At 38.7% G+C, this 22,955-nt stretch overlaps 3 protein-coding genes across 3 annotated transcripts in view; 1 reads left to right on the top strand and 2 right to left on the bottom strand.

The window, feature by feature from the left end:
• Positions 1-8,764, bottom strand: part of MEI1 (meiotic double-stranded break formation protein 1) — a 48,502-nt gene extending 39,738 nt beyond the window's left edge. The window contains exons 1-3 of the mRNA XM_072420931.1: positions 8,568-8,764; positions 5,026-5,149; positions 2,934-2,987 (exon numbers count right to left, since the gene is read on the bottom strand). Of these exons, the coding sequence (XP_072277032.1) occupies positions 2,934-2,987; positions 5,026-5,149; positions 8,568-8,708 (319 nt within the window). The 5' untranslated portion in view covers positions 8,709-8,764. The remainder of the gene's footprint in view (positions 1-2,933; positions 2,988-5,025; positions 5,150-8,567) is intronic.
• A 2,759-nt stretch (positions 8,765-11,523) lies between these two features.
• SNU13 (small nuclear ribonucleoprotein 13) lies at positions 11,524-13,620 on the top strand. Its single transcript, XM_072420212.1, has 3 exons — positions 11,524-11,661; positions 11,876-11,996; positions 13,346-13,620. Exons 1-3 carry the CDS (start codon positions 11,659-11,661, stop codon positions 13,606-13,608), a joined length of 387 nt encoding a protein of 128 aa, XP_072276313.1. The 5' UTR covers positions 11,524-11,658; the 3' UTR covers positions 13,609-13,620.
• Positions 13,621-17,765: 4,145 nt separating this feature from the next.
• XRCC6 (X-ray repair cross complementing 6) overlaps positions 17,766-22,955 on the bottom strand; it is a gene marked incomplete in the record, with an annotated part of 18,974 nt that continues 13,784 nt past the window's right edge. The window contains 2 exon segments of the mRNA XM_072420210.1: positions 17,766-19,041; positions 21,410-21,523. Coding sequence (XP_072276311.1) covers positions 18,839-19,041; positions 21,410-21,523 — 317 coding nt within the window.

The raw sequence follows: 22,955 nt of genomic DNA, 5'->3' as shown, positions 1-22,955 counted from the left end.
CCCTTAGAATTTGACCGCTTGAAAGTGCTGTTGGTGTCGTTGCACACTAAACACTTTGTTGGGGTGTTGGACGAAGAATAATTTGTCAGTCCATTCGGGGTTAAAGACACAAGGTTCAAGGTTAACCTTCCAGAGACTGGTAGCTGTGCGTTGCTTCTGCTCTTTAGGCATAGTAATTGGGGTTACTGTGTAGGGACTCAATGATATCGTAGGAACTCACGATAACGTGACAATTCAGTGGACATCTGGTGGTTTCATAGACTCTGTGTCTTAATTTTTTTGGGCCCACATCCTCCTCAAGTTGATGCCTTCCAGCAGATTCTGACCTCTGTGCTCAACAATAATGATTTGGAGTTTCTGGAACCCATGCTGTTTTTTTATCTTGCCATTGACTGTATTGCTATGACATGTATTTTTATCTTGCCAAACTGTATTCATTATTATACTGTATATATAATGTCTTACCTATAGATATATATAAATATATATATATATATTTATATATATAACATACATATACAGTATTCAGACCGCATTTACTTTTTTCAATTTTGTTACATTCATTCATATTATTTTCTTTTTTTTCCTATTAATCTACACTAAGTACCCCATATTGACAAAGTGAAAACAGAATTTTAATTTTAGACAATTTTCTAAATTTATTAAAAAGAAAAAAATAAACATTTACATGGGTAATTAAGGTAAATAGACCCTTTGCTTATAGTTGAAGCACTCTTTTTTTGAAGCAATATTTTTGGGTATGACAAAGCATACCATGCTTTTCACACCTGTATTGGGGGATTTTAGATAATGTTCTTTGCAAATCGTCTCAAGCTCATTCAGGTTGGATGGGGACCAACAGTTAACAGACATTTTCAGGTTCAGATTCTAACTGCCTGGATCACTCTAGGACATTTACAAAGTTGTCCCTAAGCCACTCCAGTGTTGGCTTCACTGTGTGCTTTGGGTTATTGTCATTTTGGAAACCCTGAATTGAAGCCCAGTCTAAGATCGTGAGCACTGTGGAAAAGGTTTTCATTAAGGACTTCTCTGTACTTTGCACCATTCAGCTTTACTTCAACCCTGACCAGTCTCACAGTCACTGCTGCTGAAAAACAGCCCACAGTATGATGACAGCATTATGCTTCACTTTTAGGATGGTATTGGGCAGGACATGAGTGACGCCTGGTTTCCTCCAGGGCTAACATTTTAAACTGAGGCCAAACTGTACAATATTTCCTTATTCAGAGCAGAGAATCTTGTTCCTCACAGTCTGAGAGTTCTTCAGTTGCTTTTTTGCAAACTCCAAGCAGGGTTTTATGTGTTTTGCACTGAGAGGCTTTTGTCTAGCCATTGTATAGTTGTGCTTCTGGAACTCCATCCCATCTCCACACAGGATCTCTGAATCTCAGTGAGAGTGATCATCGGGTTCTTGGTAACCTCTCTCACTAAGGCCTTTCTCCTTTACTTGCTTAGTTTGGCCAGACGACCAGTTTTTGGAAGAGTCCTGGTTGTGCCAAACTTCTTCTATTTGAGAATTATGAAAGCCACTGTGTGCTTGAGAACCTTCAGTGAAGCATATATTGTTTTGTAGCATTACTCAGATCTGTGTTTTAAAACAATCCTGTCTCATTTGACCTCATGGCTGTGTTTTTGCACTAATATGCATTGTCATGCATGCATGAGGCCTTCAATAGAGATGTGTGTGCTATTCGAAATCATGTCCAATTTAATTTACCACAGGTGGACTTCAATCAAAGTAATCAAGAAAAAAAGAGGCACCTGAGCTAAATTTCAAGTGTTGTTGCAAAAGGTCTAAATAAGTCATTTACATGACTGTAGATCAATGGGGAGACAAAGAGTTTAAACAATTGTAGCCTCAGGCTGCAACAAACAATTGAAAAAAGTAAAGGGGGTCTGAATACTTTCTGAAGCCACTGTACCTTTCATGTGGTCATACTGAAGTAATACACCTCACTCACATACATCCTATAGCTGACAACCTAATCAGTTAAGATGCTTGTTAAGGATGTCAATCACTGACCATTGTCTCACTTTTAGTGTAATTTAAAACACAAATTATGCCTGATCTGCAGTCTCTTCCAGAACTTGCTATAGGCAACAACATGTTTGTGATCATCTGCCAAGCCATATGATAATGCACATAACTCCTTGGGATTGCAACTTCTAAATATAAAGATATAGTGTATAGTATATAAAGTACAGTATAATATAAATATTATATTGTTTGTTTCATTTTCAAGCATCTGTATTATTTCTTTTTGCAGTTTAAATTAAACCTTTCTATATGCATACAAACTGTCACAAATATCTATGAAACAATCGTCAGTTTAAAGTAAAGATGAGGATTGGTGGTACCTAAAATCAAGGTCTCATCAAACCCATGTACCTACTACTATTTAAACCCGCAGAACTTCCCAGAATACTAGTAGCGTAATGCATTTATTTAATATAAATTATCATTAGAGTTTTAAAAATTTGGGGAGGGTGGCAGTATCCAATAGTATCCAGGATGTATTACAATTATTATACAATATTTGTTGTGAATGCATTGAGGTAACAAACCCTAGGAATACCATAGCAATTTAGGTACAAGGTATTGGGGTAAAACTAATTATGCAAATAGAATTATAACACTAAACAGATCTAAAAGTAGACATATCTAGCTGGACTTGATCTTTTAATGTCTTTAATTTTCATAGTCACTTCTTTAGCTCTAATAAATGGCTGGAAAATACCTTGGTATTTATATTAAACTGGTGATTTGACAATTTACACCTTCAGTAACGTAATCCTAAGAATGAACATCTCTGCAGGATTCTTGACACCATAAATGGGGACTATTCACAGATGAGATTTTACATTTTTAAATGTTAAACAAATGTTGTAATATTTTGTTTAAACAAACTTACTTTCAATAACAAGAGCTGAGGTAGTATTATTATCATCTGAATTTACTAACATTCCTAAAAAAAAAAGGAAATATGTGCAAAATTAGGTATGACAAATTGAATACGTAATCAAAATATATATGTCCTATAAGTGTATACATAATCTGTACATAAATTGATGTGTAAAATGTCTGCATATCAACTGCTGAGACCTTAGGGCTACAGGTAGTCCCTGAGTTAGGAACAACTCATATTTAAAGCGAAAGTAAACCCAAAACAATAAAGTCTCACTTACCTTCAATCAATCCCACAGATCAGTCTATCCGTCGGGAGGTTTCTTTCATCGGGTCCCGCAGTGTCCCAGTATCCATCTTCGGCCCGGCGCAGGGGGAGCGCCATCTTCTCCTCTCTTCTTCTGTTTTCTTCCTGCATCACCCAAACTCGCACTGCGCAGGCGCGGGATCTGGTCTGTAGTTTGTTTCAGCCTAACGCCCCCTAGCTGATCCGGCCTACTGCCGGCCAAAATACAAACTACCAGGGCCACCGGAGCTCCGGGACCGAGATTGCGGAGGAGAGGGATTTCCCTTCAGGGCCCTTCCTGGTGCGGCGGGGCCATTAGGGGGGACTCGAGAGAGAGAGCTGGCCTAGTGTGCTCCTGCCTACCCCTGAAATGGCCTAGTGGCCAAATAGGATTGCTGACCTGTGGCCTAGGTGATCAAGATTTAAGGAGCGGTGCTGCACCCATTTTTTTTTTAAAGGGTGTTGCACTTAAAAGAACACTAACAAACATTTTTTTTACTTTAAATAAAAGGGTTGTCTACCCTTTTATGTAAAGGAAACATTCTGAGTTTAGGTATGGTTTAAACCCACAGCTCTATCCTCTGTGAAGTATTGACATGGTCCAACCAACACAGCGAGCTCCAGCTTCGCAATTATGCAGTTTGCAGGATAATTTTCCATCACACTTAGTACATACACATTGTAAATAATGAGACATTGTCTTTACCTGCGTTTCCCAATCTTTCTAACAAGTGGAGATCTTTTGAAATACCTTTCAGGTGTTCAGGGAACCCCCGCTATAATTACTCTATCCAGAACTCACAGTACATTAGTGTTGTGGTCAGCAGAAAGAATGCGTCTTACATTGGTAGTCATGGGGAAGAATGTCACCATGAGTCACAAACCTCTGGAGGAACCCAAGGGTTCCACAGAACCCTGGTTAAGAAACACTAATCTATAATATACAGACTTCAGGGAGAATATACATCTCTCCCTCATCTCTATTTTCCCATGTGTAACTGCAGTGGTTCTGGATTTTACAAAAAGTTAAAGCAGAAATATCCTTAAAAAAGCATAACCGGGCGCCACCATCTTCTTTCTTTTTCTGGCCATGTCACCCGATCTCGCACTGCGAAGGTGCGAGATTGGGTGATGTAGTCTGCTGTAAATGGGTAAAAATGGTGTGCCGTTCTCACTGCCCATGCATAAGAACAGAATGTTTTCCCATTCCAGGAAAAAGCTCTTTCATGCCCGAGATTGAGCAAAATGTTTTATGTAAAGTAAAACATTTTGTTGTAGGTCCACTTTAAGTATGTACAGGTCCGCTTTTGTATGTAAAGAAAGGTAAAAATATAGAATATGTTAAAACAAACATCTGTCCAAGTTGCATTTTATTTAAAAAAAATGTACCTGTTCCTACGTACATACAAATTATACTTAAGAACAACAGAACCTTTCTTGTTACTAACCAAGGTACTGCTGTATAAGAAAATGTTTAACATAGGATATGACTTGACAGTGAAACGCACCTCAAGCTGGATGAAGTATATTCTTTGATGGACCTTTGTTTTAACATCACCTATTTCAAGTGTTTCAGGGGAATATCACCAAGTTGTTGGTTCAGGTATGTGGATGATATGTTGGCCAAGATTAAAATCATTAATATCAGAGATAATTTTTGTTAACAGTCGACAAAAATTTCAAGCTAAATTGGGCTTACTCGGCACTTACATGGTAACAGCCCCTATTATAACAGTATTAATTAGTATAACACCACTAAATGCATTTTACCATTTCCTATAAGACAGACATTATTTTTTTTTGTTTTAAATACCCAGCAACTGTTCGATGAAATGGGTACAAATTCTTGAATCATTAAGCAGTAATCCAACAACCGTAGATGGATTGTTTTGTAAGCATTCTTGAAAACTGGACAGCATATGCTTCTTACGGACCACCTATTTAAAAAATACATCACAAACTTTACTATTAAAGTTTGAAAACGAAAATTATATTCACTCAAAAGTATCTGTATTGTATACATAACCATAAAGCATTGATATGAACAACAAAAACAAAATCACTCCACAAAACTAAAACATTTATATATATTTTTTAATAATGAGTAGCTTTAACACCAAATTATTAACAATAATATTTCCGCAGATGGTTTGATTTATCTATATGCTCCAATAATATTTCTGGGCTAGATTTTGGCTCCTTCAAAGTTAAACTGTTCTGAGCATAAAAATGCAAAGATGATGACCAGATCTCTGATTTTTGTTGACTTGGGCAACATGCATTATGAGACTGATTAATCAAAATAATTGCATATTTCCTTACAATAATTTGTGTGAATATTCACTTTTATTATCCAGTCATGTGTACATGAAATGTTCTGATAATTATATTTACATAGTTTTTGTCTATGCATATTGCAGACCTCTTCTTTAACTGTGCTGTGCTCTAGCTGTGCACTTCATAGTAACCAGCACTCCTCAACCATCCCGGAGATGAAGACAGCCATAACTCGATATCTGAATACTGTAGGCACTGAAGTTGTTAAATGAATGCCTTGGGACAATAGGTTATCACTAATATACTATATCTGCCCATGTTGCTGACGTTTTTAAAAGGTTTTATATTTTTATATTATCACGTGTCAATAATAGAGCTGCCATACTTTAATAAACCCACATGACTTTCAAAACATTTACCCATTACCCAAGACTTCCATGGCATTTTGCCTAGATGATAGAATAGCATTGTTAGCATCCTCAGGTTCTAGTCAAGAGCTTTAACGCAATTCCAATGTAAGAGTTTTACTGATCTTGTTTATTTTACTGTTTGTTTTCAGTCCCATGTATCCGATCACAATGAAAAACATAGTTATGGTTGTGCAAGGCAGTTATTAGACTTTTCACTAAAATAGAAAACCTGAATGATAAACAGTCTCTAATAGTGATCAGAGGCCTTTCAGGTGGTGTCCAACAACCTAGAATCATCCGTGGTTTGGATTAGATCTGTTCTCATACAAAGATGCTGCTTTTTCATTACTTCTGTTATTTAATTGAAAAAAATGTACAGAGGTCAATGAGAGCTTGTTTCAAATTTTACTGCTTGTTTGAAACACATAAAGTTTCATACGTTGCATGTTTGAGAACAGATATATAACGGTTGGTTATAGAATGTTTGTCATTTTGTTTTGCTTGTTGTACTTGGTGTGAAGAAATTAGCAGAGGTCTCCAGTACCATTGTGCTGTGCTGGACTTTCAGTGTTCTTGCACCTTTTAGGAGGTGTGGGTTGATCCAGACATATGTGTCTCTAGATTGTAAGCTCTTGGGGGCAGGGTCCTCTCCTGTGTCACTGTCTGTATTTTTTAGTCATTTGCAACCCCTATTTATTCTACTGCACTACTTAATATGTTGACGCTATATAAATCCTGTTTATTAATAATATTATTAATAATATTTGTTCAAATATATTCATTGCTATATATGTTTCAAAATGAAGCAATCAAATTATAGTTAGAGACCACGGGTCTGTGATAAGAAAATGTGGCTTATATATATTTTCAAATGTATGCATCTAAAACCTCCTAAAGTCTCTGTACATTAGACTAAAAACTCACAGGGGTGGGTATATGGGGTTGGGAAGGCTGGGAGAAAATAGGGGGGTATAGGTATAACCTGAACCAAAATTTGATGACAAAAATGGAAGCTATGAATGAGAGCTGTCAAAGGGGATAAGTTTAATAGAAACCATCTAGGGTACCATATACAACTGAGATCGCCTTACTGTATGTTACCTGAGATAAAAGTACTATAGTCGGGAGAGCCTTAGTATTGTAACCAGTAGAACCAGGTGTTGCGGGACCTATTTTCTGTACCGTATATGGTGGAGGTTTGATCTTCAATGAGCATAATCTCATTAATCTTTTGAAACCAAAGACCAATGAAAGAAAACCTCAGCTTTTAACACAAATGGAGGAAACATTGCAATTTTTTTGCTGGCTATGGCATATGTTTTCTGGAAATTGTTGTGTTGTGTGTTATGTGAATACTTTAGTGTGAATGATCTAACCACTGGTTCACTTTAACCAGTGGATGGTAGTGTGCTGACTGTGCACCCAGAGCCCAGGCAGTCAGCTGGATCGATCCGTTGGGAGGTTTCTTCCATCGGGTACTGCGTTGTCCCGGGATACGTCTTTGGGCGGGCGCAGAGGGATTGCCAGACACTGCCATCTTCTCCTCTCTTCCTCTGGGTTCTTCTTCCTATGCCACTCAACACGAGATCAGGTGAAGTAGATTTGGAAAAAAACTTGCCAATCTCACTACGCATGCGTGAGATCGGCAGTTTTTTGGCTATTGATAAAAGGGCTCCTTCTGCACATGCCCGAGATACCCTGCCATGTGCAGAAGGAGCAGCCAAGAGCCTCCCGGGATATCTATCTGCACTACAGTTCGCCTAGGCAATCAAGAATTAAGGTGGCGGGGCTGCACCCATTTTTTTTTTTAAAGAGGGTGTTGCACTTAAAAAACACTAACAAGCAAACTTTTTACTTTAAATGAATGGGTTGTCTACTCTTCTATGTAAAGTAAAAAAATTGAGTTTAGGAACACTTTAAAAAGGAAATTGAACACACCAGCTTGTCCATAGCTTTTCTGAAATCAATGGTGATTTATAATATGAAACTTTTTTTGCTGTTATGCTGCATTATTTTTACCAAATAGCCATAAACACTGTGCTGGTCTCATACAGGCCCCAAGGTGTAAACTGTACTATATACCTTTGATCTTGACTGTTTTTACAGCTCTTATTGGCCCTACTGAGGAGATCTTCCCCTACTTCCTGTTTTGGTGACAACATGTTACTAGGACAGGAAGTGAAGAAATAAAAACATCTCAATAGGCCAGGGTGAGAGCCCTGGAAACATTGCTGTCTGTGTTCCTGGTAAAAATTGTCCCAGTGTTGTCACAAAACAAGAATTAAGGATTTAAGGCTAATTTACTACGGACATTGAGAATTCTGTGTGAATATTCACTTCAATTATCTGATTATGAAGAAAGCATCTGCAAATGGATGGATGTTCAAAGTGGTCAGACATTTCCTTTTCAGCTGAATGAATGAAGTAAGCACACTTTTCCAGTCAAGATTTCTTATTTTAAAGCTTCAGTGGAACCAAGAAATGGTAAGGTTTTGATATAATCTTTGTGACTTGGCATTTATATAAAAGTTTTTATATGGAACCCAGCAGACAATACTGTATATGGTATTTGCACTGATAATGTAATCAATGTCTCCACAGAAGATGGAAATACCACAGACTAAACATTCAGCATATGTGGTGATTTGAAATCTACTTTTATACTTACAGAAACCATCCCATCCTCCATCATCTCTATGACACAAGCCAGGCACAGAGGCACCTCACCAGCTTCCAGTACTGGAAGAAGCCAGTGTGGGTCATGACGATAATGGGCCCGTTCATACAGCTGTGGCCCCGCCATAGGCATTCACACATCAGTCAGGATTCACCACACGTGCTCTGCTCTTGTCAGGATTCTGTCATGGCTACTTGGGAAAGCGTATTATGAAGTAATTTGTGATTGGCTGGATTTTGTCATAGGGGCGGTCCTAATGAAAGAGTACAGTGGAAGGGAAGGAGACCTGGGAGTTTCCATCCAGGACTGACAGAACATTAAAGCCCATTCACATTCCAGACTGGATGTGCCGTCCGTTAGACTGTTATTGTAATAAACTTCCATTTCCATGACTTTAGTTGTGCAGGGTGGCTTATTATGTTTGCATGGTGTAATTTGTGCCATAGCTGTGTACAGAGCTCAGTAATTCACAGAGACCAGATCCCAACACACTGCTCCGCTTCTATACAACACAGGTCTGTGCACCAGGAAGTGTGCTGGGGCCTGCTACCTACCTATGTCTGTGCTGATCACTGGGTGGGAAGAAGCAACCATTTTACTGAGAGGAAACATGGGACTGTCTGCTGCACCAGCCTACCATATTATACATTCTTTATTTTTCTAATATTATTTTTAATTGGCAATAGAAATGACCAGCCACAGCAGTTTATCAGTTTTGTTCAAATATTCAACAATCACAAAGTCTAACATTAGGTAAGCATCTAAGGCTTAGTTTACATGGACGTTTCCCCAGCGTTTAACCTGAGGCTTTTAAAGACCATTTTTGAAATCCCTATGCATTACAATGGGTTAATCTACACCAGGACGTTTCCTTGAGGCACGTTTATGGCATTTATCTTAAACATTGCTTGCAACGTTTAAAAAATTGAAACGCGGGGTTAACGCTGGAAAATTGATTTGATTGGTTTTGAGCACCTAATATGCAAATTAGTTAAAAACCCAATAAAACGTATTCAAAACGCAGGAAATGGCGAAAAAACTTGGGAAAATGCGGCATAGGCGTTTGCCAGCATTTTAACGGCAGCCTTTAAAATGCCAATAAAAGTGCATAAAAACACATATAAAAAAACGTCCATGTAGACACAGCCTTTGTGATTTATATTTTTGTGTCTGTGCCTATTGTCCCCCACTATGCCCAATACATTGCAGGGGTGACATACCACATACACTACCATGATCAATATAGGGAGCGCTGATTTTTTTCATTGCTTTTTTGTGTTCTTCCAGTGCCAACAAAAGAAATAAGCATGACCATATCAAAGCATTTGTAATGGGATGGGTGCATTTTCTGACTTAAATACAAGGGTGTCTTTATTTTTAGCCATGATTGTATGTCCAGGAAAACGACTGCATCAATCAGTCAACACGAAGTGGCAAGAGACCTGCTTGTGTATCATCTGTTACTGTTACCTGAGGCTTTTACAGAGATGTCTTATTAGATGTATGTAGACAATACCCACACTGTCCATAAAGATGAGGTGCTTTTATTACATTTTCGCTCCAGGGAATTGCTGCCTCTGAGGAAACACTACATGTGGCTTCTCCCAGTGGCAGCCCATAGAGGATGAATAAGGGCAGCAGTGCTGCTATCACCAGCTGGTGCTGACGCTGGCTCTTTGCTTTTATGTGGTTTAAGAGGCACTAAACTCAAAAATACCTAAAACAAAAAAAAATCCACTAACCTTTGATCCCGCAGTGCAGTCGATCGGTCCAAAAGTGTCTTCCATTGGGCGCCGCCATCTTCTCCTCTTTTTCCTGGTTCTTCTTCCTACATCACCAGACCCAGGCTCAAGATCGGGTGACGTAGGTTGGAAAAAAAAACATGCCGATCCCACCGTGCATGCGTGAGATCGGCAAATTTTTCTCTTCTCAAGAAAAGGCTCCTTCTGCGCATGCCTAAGATGCTCAGGCATGCGGGCAGAAGAAGCACCCAAGAGCCTCCCAGGATGCGTGACGTAGGTATCCCGCAAGGCTTTGCACTCCCATTCATTAACGATCGAGAATTAGGGGGCGGTGCTGCAAACTTTTTTTTTTTTTTTTTTTGCTTTGCACTCCCATTCATTAACGATCGAGAATTAGGGGGCGGTGCTGCAAACTTTTTTTTTTTTTTTTTAAAGAGTGTTGCAATTAAAAAACAAAGGGTTGTCTACCCTTTTATGTAAAGTAAAATTTCCTAGTCTAGGTACGCTTTAAGCACATTGATACATCTCATGCATGCGCAGAAAGAGCCCTTTCATCAAAAAGGAAAGAAAATTGCCGATCTCACGCATGCACAGTGCGAGATCAGGTGATGCAGGAAGAAGAACCCCGAAAAAGAAAGGAGAAGATGGCATCTGGAGCTCCCTTTGCGCCGGCCCGAAGACAGATACCGGGACCGTGCTGGACCTGATGGAAGAAACCTTCGGACGAATCGACTGCTCTAAAGGTGTGATTTTTTTTGTTTTGGGTTTACTTCCTCTTTAAACCATCCTTAGAAAATATTTCACAGCTGCATTGTTTCTATTATCTGGCACTCTGGCTTTAGAACATGAGTCACGTGTTTGTATATTAGAGTCACAAGTCTGGGTTTCGAGTCACGTGTCTGTATATTACTCTGCCTTGCGCTACAGCACCACCTCGAGGACAAACCTGGTCAGTAGGAGCACGTGGTGTTCTCGCACAGATTCATGGGATAGGAGATAACATAAACTCCGCCCTTTCCGCTCTCTGGCAGTCGGAAGTTAGGAACACGTTGCTGTTGTATCGCTGTGCAGAGCTTCATTCGATCGAGTCACGTGTCTGTATATTACTCTGCCTTGCGCTACAGCACCACCTCGAGGACAAACCTGGTCAGTAGGAGCACGTGGTGTTCTCGCACAGATTCATGGGATAGGAGATAACATAAACTCCGCCCTTTCCGCTCTCTGGCAGTCGGAAGTTAGGAACACGTTGCTGTTGTATCGCTGTGCAGAGCTTCATTCGATCTTCCTCCGTGAAGCTTCCGGGCCGAGGGGACCAGGGAACATGTTAACCGATCGCAAACATGGTACGAGTTGTTCAGGGCGATGCGTGTTTTGTCTGTGCTGGATGGAGGGTTCTTCTATGATAGATCCATCAGCACGTGCTCTGAGCTGCTTCTCTCTGCCATGCTTCTCCAGCACTGCAGTCACGTGGCTTTCCCCTTCTGTCTTGTTAATGCTTCTCAGCGTGTTTGGAGGTGATATGATTTATATTGTTTTATACTTTGCAATGTTTTACAGACTGAGCCAGAAGTGAACCCCAAGGCTTACCCATTAGGCGATGCCCAGCTTACTAAGACTCTTCTAGATCTTGTGCAGCAAGCTTCCAATTACAAGCAGCTCCGCAAAGGGGCTAATGAAGGTAAATTTGTGTTAGATGTATGCATGTAGTGTTGTGTGATTGCCATGCTGGAGGGATGCTATAGCACACGGCGTGCCCCCTCCCCCATCTGTTCCCATGCATGTACATTGTAGTAAAATGCTAGACATAAGATAATTATGTATAATGTAAATGTGATATTCGATAGCATTTTCCTTTTTATAAACACAACGGCCATATAGGTCTTATTTGGTTCACAAATATTGTATTTTTGCAGTACTACCAAATGTTAGGCAAAATATTTCTGTGAGGGGAGGAAGGAGTTGGTAAGTGTTAAATATGACTTAATATGGAGTAAATGAAAAGAAATAGAAAAAAATGTTCTGTTCTGCATTACTGGAGCTTTCCGCCACTTCTGTAGACCAATAAGGTGTGTGCGTCATGTAAAGTGAGATCTAACACTTTGTAATATGTTGACCCTATGAAAAGATGGCTACAGATTGTTATATACCAAAGCACTGTAGGACTGTACATTTGTGTTCCACTTATGATCACTGACTGCATCAGGGAAACATCCTGTTTATTTTCATATTTTAAGGTTTAGGTTTTACATTTGTGTATATCAAGAAGCCACTGTGTGTATATGTATTTGTGTGTGTGTGTACAGCTTCCTTACCTGTTGGACTTGCTAGTTTTGCTGTTTGAGGGGCATCTCTGTTATATTAGCCATGCTTTAGGTTGGGAACACTTGAGTAACTGATAAGACATTGGTTGAAGCCCCAAACACGCTGTACATGTGTTTCACTTTCAGAGAGAGTCATACAGTGATAGTTTGCATGTGCGAGATTGTTTGGACATAATGTGTGCTTTACAAACATATCCTTTCGATAAGTGAAAAGACTAATTGGTTGGAGGTATGTTTTACCTCATATCCTACTTTAAGGAATTGGAAGTAAAGTATCTGACCATGTACCCAGCCTAAAGCACCTAAAAAGTAGATCTCTCTGTATATTGTATGTGAAGGCACACATACAATTTGGTGGTTTAAAAAAAGAAAAAAATGGAGCAGAAATAATCCATAGAGACAAAAACCTAATGTTTACACATAGATGAGTGCAGCCAGTCAAAATGGTCATAATAATGACCCCCTCTAGTGTATTACAGTAATGCCAAGTTACTTTCCAGGAGGGGTAGCAGAGGGGACTGAACAATGCCATTTAGAAGTCTGTGCAGTTAACAGCTAACATGTTTTTTACTGATTTAATTGTATCCTCTCCAGTGTACATTCATGGGAACTTACCTAGTTCAGACAGTGATGTGTTGCTGAATTTTTTTTTCTCCAGACTGCTTAGATATGCAATTTCATCTTTGCCTTTTTTTATCTTTTCCAGCCACAAAAACACTAAACAGAGGAATTGCAGAGTTCATCGTAATGGCAGCTGATGCAGAACCACTTGAGATCATTCTTCATCTTCCACTCCTCTGTGAGGATAAGAATGTCCCCTATGTATTTGTGCGATCCAAACAGGCTTTGGGAAGAGCCTGTGGTGTCTCAAGACCAGTTGTTGCATGTGCAGTTACTATTAAGGAAGGCTCCCAGTTAAAGCCCCAGATCCAAAGTGTCCAGCAAGCTATTGAGAGACTGCTGGTGTAATTTTTTTTTAGTCATGTCATCACATTCTGGAACATTATCATAATTCCCCAAACCTTGAATTCTATCTTGAATTTTGGCTTCTATTTCGAGCATACCCGAAAATATGCAAAAGACATGCTAAGGCTTATTTTTGGGGTAAGACCAACAGGGCAAGCTTAAAAAACATTGGCACAAGGTTCCTAATTGTGTATCAAAATCATGTTTTCTGTAGTGCTTTGTTTTATGAAATGTAACTTTAATTTTAATTTATTACTTTTTTGGGTTGGGTTATGCTTTCAGACTTAAGGTAAACTAGAATTACCCTTCTGGTATTTTGCCTACTTAACAAAACAAAAGGGTCAAAAGTACATGGTTCTACACCAACACGCTTCTCTGAATTTGATGGTACAGAAACAAATCTGATTGCCCTGTCAGTCAATAAACCTGGTAAAAAAAATCTCTTTTGGCCTCGCTAGCTGTTAACAGTGCTAGTGACTAGAAATGATTGCCTGACTATAGCCTCCTTTGTGTACAATGGTATGCTCAGAAGGGTTAGGAAAGAATTGTTTAGTAGTACTTTATGTTCAGCTAGACTTGGCCATTCAGTATCTGCAGTGTTACATTCCATGATGATTTGGTAAAGCTGTTTGTGCTGTATGGCTGTAAACTCCAGGCTATTTTACTACACTGGTAAAACTGATAAAGCAGCCTGGAAAGCTATAAAATGTCTTTATTACAAGTCCAATTAAATGTGGCCAACTCCTACTAGATATACAATGGCATGTATAAATGGTTTGCCAGAAAACACCTTTTTACTGGTACATAATCTAGGGCTGCCTTGCTAAAGCCAAAACACCACCTTTCCTGAGCCAGTTCTATTTTTGCAGCTATTACCAAGTTATGATCGCCTATATTGTGACTACTTCCATAAAAATCAGTGGGCTGTAAGGTGTAGCAGGTTGGATTTGGGACAATGGTTATTTTCAAATTGACAGATGCAGCTAGATATCACGACAGCATGGAAAGGAGGATGACAACATTGGGCACAGGATAGCACAAATACCTGTTTAAATATGTATAATAAACTGCTTGATGCAGAATAGTAGACACGCATACATATATGAAGAGAAGAATAGTATTTTAGTATATTTGGTATCCTTTAGTTTTACTAGTATCTCATTCACCCGGCTAAAAAAAATTATAGGCCCACTCATGCAGGGCTGTCAATTTCCAGTTTTCACTGGCAAAAAATGCTAATGTGAAAATCCTGGCCTGTTTTGTGGCCCTTAAAGGCTGGAGTTTTGTCAGCTCTGTACTAGTGGTTATAATACCCTAGTGATCTCAAAATTTATTTTTGTGCATCTCTTGCAACCTATATATTCAGCTACCAGTTTTTAGGAAACTGATGTCTAAGGTTGTTTTTAAGTTTCCCTTGCAGGACAGATTAGTAGTAATAAATGCATGTTTTACCTGTAACAGTTTTCCCATGTAATCTTCTATTCCAGAATCTTTTATGTTAAATGTTTTCTCTTTAGATTGTTTTTATTACTTATACTTTACCAATACTTTATTTTACCCTGCTCTGTACAAAAAAATGTATGCCTATCATTTTGAGAGAAATGTCTTCCTTCTCATATTTTTCAACAGTATTTATATAAAGCCAACATATTACACAGCACTCTACTTTAAATAGGGGTTGCACAGACGGATGCAGACAGTGTCACAAGACAAGGAGAGGACCATGACCTGAAGAGTTTACAATCTAATAGGAGGGGGGATATGAAATGGTGGGAAGTAGTGAGGGTTTTACACAGAAGAATATAGGCAAGTTATAAAAAAAAAAAAAAAAAGGGTTTTGAGTGATCTTTTAAATAAGTAGAAAAGAACAGGATGAATAGGATGAGGAAGACCATTCCAGAGAGTTCAGGCAGCTCCAGAAAAGTATTGGAGAAATTCATGTGACAAGGTTTGAGTGGGGAAGACGATGGGGAGTATTTTTCTATCAGTGCAGGGACAAGAGCTGGGGGGAGATTTGAAGGCAAAGTACAGGAGCTTGAATTTGATTCTAAGGTGAAATGGAAGCCAATGGAACTACAAGGAGAGGCAGCAGAAGAAGATTAGTAAGAAGGATGGATAAAACTGGGTGCAGCATTCATAATATATTGTAGAGGAGAGGGTTGGGTTAGTGGAATTTTATCTCTAAAGTAGGTGGCTATGTCTTGGGCAGTGAATGTAGTTGTGGGGGTGGCATTTAGCAGAGAATCAGTTGTTGGGAAGAGGCTGTAAGGGTTGAAAGGATATGACAGCGAGGGAAAACTTTTGCTTGACAACAGTGAGTGCAGTGTTGTGATCTGGCTTTGTAGTCCATGAAGTCAACGCTGAGGACAGATTTCCTCCACATGTGCTCGAGCAGACCTTTGTAGATGTTTGGTGTGTCAGTCAGGGGGTAGCAGAAGGTGGCAAGGGCAACTTTATCCAGAGCCAAAGAAAGCACGTGGTTGAACTAGTGGCAACTAGCTGTGCTATCTGGTCCTGCCCCCCAGCCTCACATCCCCATCATTCACATACCGGGCGGGCATCGCTGGAGGATGCCGCAGGTACGTGGAGACCAGGTAAGCTTTCCAATTCCACCCCAAGTGTGGCACTGGGTTACAGCTTTTGGTACTGAAAATTAACCCCAAGTCACACTCGGGAATACCTCCAGGGAGGTTAAGAAAGAGTGAGGGTTTAGGATGTAAGGCAGTTTGAGAATAGGTTGTGGAAAAAGTTACGGATATCTCTCTGCCATTGTCCAAGCCTGGGAAGTAGCAAAGGGGTGTAAGAATTAGATAGGTTGAAGGTGATTGGGTTGTGGTCAGAAAGGTGAAATGGTGAGTTGTCAAGGTGGGTGAGATTGCAGAGCTTGGAAAATACCAGTCCTAATGTGTGTCCGCCTATGTGTGTGGGGCCGTTAATGTTCTGTGTGAGTCCAAAGGAGGAGGTAATGGAGAGCAGTTTGGCTAAAGGATGGTTGGGGTCATCCACTGCAACATTAAAGTCACCGAGGATGGGCTGGTCATGGGAAAGAATATGTAGTGGCCAAGAGGCTAAATTGGGAAACTGGGCTGGGGTGGGGTAGACAACAGCAACAATGAGGAGTAGGGGTCAGAAAAGAGAAACAGAATTTGCTTCAAATCAGGTGGAAATTAAAGAGGGAGGGGTAGAAAGTATTCTGTATATACAGTTAGGGGCCATAATGAGACCCTCACCACCCCCTACTATGTTTTCCTAAGAACAATGAAGTTCAGAGATTTAGACAGGAGAAGGTTGTGGATAGAGGTTAGTTTATTGCTGACAGATCTGGCATTTAATTGACTGCCAGAGAGAGGAGGTAAACATTTGTGAGTTGGGTGAATGGGAATGAGGTGAGGAGGAGGGTTGTAAACCAGTTTGGGATCACCTTCATTTTGTAAGATCACATGAATTTTAGAACTGTGAGGTTCTTCAATGTATGCAAATCAAAAATGAGGGATTATGACCAATCCTTACAACTTAATGTTAACTCTAAATGAAAATAAAACCTAAACAAATACCCAGAAAAGTTATTAAACCCAAACATTCAGACAAGAACTAAATTAGGTAATACATTTGAAGTGAATTCACTCCTAGTCTTCATCCAATGTTAGATCCAGGTGATCAACAATCTAGTTTACATTTTGCACTTACAAAGGACACACTAATCTTTTTATTGACTACCTCGTCACATGTATGGCTCAAAGACTTTTCTATAGCTCCCCTGACTCTCTCGTATGGTTTTCCTCGTCCTATTCGGCTTGCTCCTACTGCTCCTATTCTGCTCTTTAAAAGAGCACTCAAAACCCATCTTTTCACAATTGCCTACCCATCTTTCTCTGTCTCATAAACTCTTACTACTACCCACCACTCTATATCCCCTCTCCTATTGTGATACTTCCTCCACCTCCTACATTGTAAGCACTTTATGGCAGGGTCCTCTCCTCCCCGTGGCACTGTCTGTATCCGTGTCATTTGCAACCCCTATTAATGTAAAGTTCTGTGCAATATGTTGGTGCTATATAAACCCTGTTAAATATTTATAATAATAATAAAAATGATAATATTAATAAATAACAGAGTAGCAGTAGTTCAACAGGATAAAAAAAATAATTCAGGCACACAGCTTTGTATATAGATTGATAATTTATTCCAAGTGCAAATCTGTGACTGAAAAAAAAATCATTCTAAATGCAATTTGTTCTGCAGGTACAGACCATAGATCAACAGTAAAATATGCTGCCATCTTCTACAAAAGGCACATAGTACTGCAAATTAACCGAATTTTCTACATATTCATCTAATCTTGAGGGAAGGACCCAACTGATAAAAGCTTCAGCTCTTTCAGGTCATTAGATGATGTGAGAATCAAGTTGTGCTAATGGCATTGGACAGGGTTAGGTGGACCAGTTAGGAAAAAGATGTACAAAACTGTAGCTATCCTATAACAATTGTAAATGCTACTATCTAACTCCCCATATAAAGCAAATGCCTTTCCTTAAATATGGTGCATTCTTTAAAACTGAATTTTAGTATGATTGGAATCTTGCTTAGTTACCATTCCTAGTTCCTTTTCCCCATTCCAATATGAAAGCCTGCCAAGGTTTTCACATAAAGTCTTGCCTTTTGTCTTTTGCACACTTACCTGAATAATGGTAGTTTATGTTTTTATTACTGCAGCAATAGTCACAAGTATGACCTTAAGTAGTATTTTAGAACTGACATTATCAATAACAAGTTTTTTTTTTTTTATAACAACATGAGTTCTTTGTAAACCTTCCCTTAATTTGTTGTGTATATTGATATAATGTTATGGTTTTGCAATCTTTTTTCTTGCAGAAGGGACATAGCATGTCTCCATTGCAATGTCTCCATTGCATTTTTTTAAAAACCAAAGTTTCATTCCATAAAGGCAAAATCAGTAAAAGTAAACCAGTCCTATACTACCTACATCAGGTATTATGCATCTACTGGACAGACCTACTACCTTTGGGATTCATGTTTATCTTTTAATTTTGCTCTCCAAACAGGGCTTTACATTACAGATTATAACTGTGCATAACCAATGCGCTACATGAAAAAAATCTACTTTATATTTCTCAATAGAAGTCATTGTCAATAAGGGTATAACTTTTGCATGGGATATTGACTTTAATGTTAAGCACAACAATCATGGACACTTCACTTTTAAAGCCTCATTTTAATGTGTCTTAAAGTATCCCACAAGAGCATCCACCAATTCTTGCTTTTTCCCACCCTTTAGGCCATAACCTCGACATAGTTCCTTTAACACAGGTACAGTCAATTTTCCAAGTGTTCCATTCTTGACACTGGCCCTAAGTTCATCTTCTGACATATTAATCTCAACTTTAGCTTTCTTCTCCGCTTGACCACCCCCTTCACCTGCAAAACAGAAATTTATGTTTTAAAGTTTACCATCTGACAGGTATTTAGGATAAAAAAAAAAGATTACGAAACTCATAGTCCTCCTTGAACTAGAACCATTAATAATACTGAAAGTCTTTTTATGCTAAATAGAGTGGGGCAAAAGAAGAACAACCTTAGTAGGGTAGGAATCCCTTTTCACTACATGGAAACCCAAAGCCCTGCTGTAATAACAGTGATAAGTGATGTTCACATCCTGATTTTAGTAATTTCAATTAAGGAAGATAAACTTAAAAAAATCAGGAAAGAAAGGGGTTTCTTTTACATTGGGAAGAGACCTATTTATTTTTAGGCTGTTACATTTATTTAAATTCATGTCCTTATTCCTGTGCACATGGTGAGGAGGGATGCTCAGCCTGGAATGTGCCCAATCGTAGGCCCACCTGAGAGAGGTTCTAACCACTCAGTATTATGATAAAGACATCTGAAAGACAATAATACCAAAAGCCTTGTTTGTGCAAAAACATTATTGTATTATTTTATCAGCATTATTGTTATTGCCAAAGCAATAGGCCCATGACAGTGTGACAATTGCTTAGTTTTATAAGGGTTATACAGGTGTCAGTCCAGTGCCTTGGACATCCTGTGTAGAGGCTGGCAGGAGGAGGCACCCATCCGTGGTAAACTTAGACATCCGCCAGTGTAGCCAAGATGGGCAGAGAAGGAAAGGCGGGGAGCACTAGAAACATAGCCTAATGGGACACAAGGGTTGGTAACTGTCCAGGGTCAGGCACTCAAGTCATCCATCAGTCCGCTCAGGGTAATCCATCGCTAAGTTGTGTCTGGCCTAGGTGGCTACTATATTCCTGGGATGAGGTAAATTGAGATCAAGTATTATGGGATTTGCTGCTTGTCCCCCTAATGGAAGAAGTTAGATCTTTCATACAGTAAACTTAACTGACCCACTGGAACTGGAAACAAGACGAACCAGGATGGGGGGAGGGACAGAGGTTTCTGCCAGTATGCGGCTACGCAAGAGTTTGCCACCACTATTGAGGTCTGAGCACCATGCATTTATACATTTTCAAGGAGAAAGAGTTTTGCTGAAGGAGGATGGGTTGCCCTGTGTCAGAAACAGTGGGAAGGGTGAGGTTAGGCCAATTTGGGGAGGTACCTTATGCAGACGTCCCAGGTGCATCTCACCGTGGGGTGTAGCATAGGTTCTAGAGGGGGGGGGGAATGGGGGAGCCATGGCAGGAGGTTAAGAGGGGTCTGCGAGGTTGTTTGTTCAAGGGCAATCCACTGTTTGTACTTTCAAAGGCGGCACCAAACTAAAACTTGTGATAGGTAAGTGGGTATGTAGTTCAACTGGCCCGCTGTTTTGATCACATGGGTAAGGTTCTACAAAGCCTGGGAGATATATTGAGCAAGATAAATTTAAAGATCTGGAAAGGCAATGTTCTGAAAAAAGAGCTTGGTATCTTTACTGGTAAAGTTTGGAAAAAAAACAGAATCAGTGGCAAGGTGTTCATTTTGATAATGTTGATGCACCCCAGTTAGGAAACTTTAGTTCTTCCCTATCTATTTAAAATCAGACTGTAGTCTGCTGAGAAGGGGTAAAATATTTTTTAGAGACTGTCTCCAACAGTATTTTTGTGCCAAGATATGTAAGCACTGATGACTTGGTAAAATCTTCAGAGGCCCACATGATTAATTTGTAGTTTTAATAAGGATCGGTATAGAAGACAAAAATACCGTCAAAGGAATTTGCTTTAGGGTGGCTAATTAAAAAAAAAATCAGAATACTCTTTCAGCCACATTGAAAGAAAGGTAAAAAGATACAGAACAGCATCTATTAAGAACTAACTGCACCAATCAAATTTTGAGTATGCCATATAAAAGGGGTGTATGAGCACACACTTTGTTATTTACACATTAACATAAACGAAGATTTTAATCAGAGAAACCGGCAGCATTCCAAGATGACAAGATGAGATTTCTGCTCAAAAAAATATTCAAGAACAAAAAGCTTTAACAGGCGAGAACCAGTGGCTGAAAACAACTTAGTGAAGAAAGAAGAAATAAAGGAGATATAAATGTTCACATCTTTACATGATTGTATGCACCAAAAAACAAACAAAAAAAAAAAAACATACAATATGTTATTTGTTTTGTCCTGACATGAGATATAGATCAGCCATACTGTTCACAAATGTGCTCCAATGCTAAACATACCAATTTACTAACTAGGGCGGATTTAGAACGTTAAAAGACATATGTGTAGATGATCCAATTTACAGCTTCAGGATGGGGATAATGTATATGGAAAACAATAACAGCTCTTTTGTCAGCATATTCCCCAGATTTCATTGAGACCATTCCTTACCTTGCTTTCTTTTTCCAGATTTCCCTTCAGGGTTATAACCAGGTGGATAAACCAGATCCGTAAACTCTTCTGCCAGTTTACCCAGACGATTATCCATCATTTCAGTTTTTGGCACTGGAGAAAAAAAAAGAAAACAAAACAAATAATATAGTAATACATTCTGGACATATAGGAATTGGAAGACCAGCATATTTTCAATTTCAGATGTAGTCATTGTGTACTAGAATGACTGTGATACTGCATAAAAAAAAACGTAGTAGTTTGTGCCTCTCAGGTCGTTTTAACTGATACCAATGAATGCTGTAAGATTAATTCTTCCTACTGATCACCACACAAATGTACTGTGAATTGTGGATTTAGTAATTATAGCAGGGGTTCCCTGAAGACCTGAACGGTATTTCAAGGGGTTCTCCTATGTTAAAAAGGTTGAAAAACTCTGGAATTGGGACTCGAATGGCTGTGAATGAAAATACAGCTAAATTGATGGGTGAAAAATATACAACCCTAGGTGTGCTTGTTTGTAATGTTTGTTCAGGGATTGTCTACACTGGATGTTTTTTTAAGAATTTTGGGATCTTCTACCCAATTGGAATGGAGATCAGGAAAGGACCTGCATGCTGCATTATACTAATAAAATAAGTTAAAATAGAAGAATTCCAAAATGAAAAATGTCAACCAAATATTAATGCGAACCATAATAAGTCTTACAACAAGAAGGCTTTTACAGTATACAGGAATAAAAGTTCAATTTTCCTGACCTACCATTCATTAGATGTGGTGGCTACACCAGTTTTAAATTGTATGCCCTGGAAATATTGGTAAAAAAATAAAATAACACAGACACTTCATGTAAGGAATTGTAATATTTTTTCCAATATAGATTTATGTACCACCAGAAGCAACACATTTAATTAACCTTTAGCCATATTTTTCTGTAAACTTCCAACACTATCAACTGCTTGTGTGGAACTTTTACAAACTGTGCTTGAATGCTTAATATTTTTTACATTATGCAAAATATTGCCGAACACAGATGTAAAGATGTTGGTTTAACCTTGAAGTTTATAAAACTTTATGCTCAAGGACCAAAAGGTATTGCTTTAGTTGGATGGAATGAGATTCTGCATTTTCACCTATTCCATTCACGGTAACCTGTAAAACACTGAAGTAAAACTCATACCTAACAGACAAGCAACTATTTCTGTAATCTTCTAACATATTTTCACTACTTTTTCCTGATTTTATAGCTAAAGGGGGAATATGTATGAACCTCCCTAGCGGTCTAATTCCATGCAAAAAGTAGTACAATTTTTGCATGGAAATGTATTTTTCATTGTAGACTATAATTCTTAGGCATAACTCGACGATATTTAAAAAATTGAATACATTTAATATTAAACTTTAAATAACAAAACACAAAAATCTGTTAAAAAAATATTTAAACATGTAATGTACAGTAGCATGTATAATATATATAATATATGAATATTTCTTTGTATTGGACTCAAGACAGGTATTTTGTTTTGAATCCAATACAAAATTATTT

Source organism: Pyxicephalus adspersus, chromosome 8 (assembly GCF_032062135.1).
Source record: "Pyxicephalus adspersus chromosome 8, UCB_Pads_2.0, whole genome shotgun sequence".
Taxonomy (NCBI): domain Eukaryota; kingdom Metazoa; phylum Chordata; class Amphibia; order Anura; family Pyxicephalidae; genus Pyxicephalus; species Pyxicephalus adspersus.
This window is presented reverse-complemented; position numbering and strand designations above follow the sequence as displayed.

What these genes read in the sequence shown, in the direction of transcription:
- SNU13 (XM_072420212.1), top strand. An exon ending in CCGCAAAGGGGCTAATGAAG is followed by an intron (nt 11,997 to 13,345) that starts GTAAATTTGTGT and finishes TATCTTTTCCAG; the next exon opens with CCACAAAAACACTAAACAGA.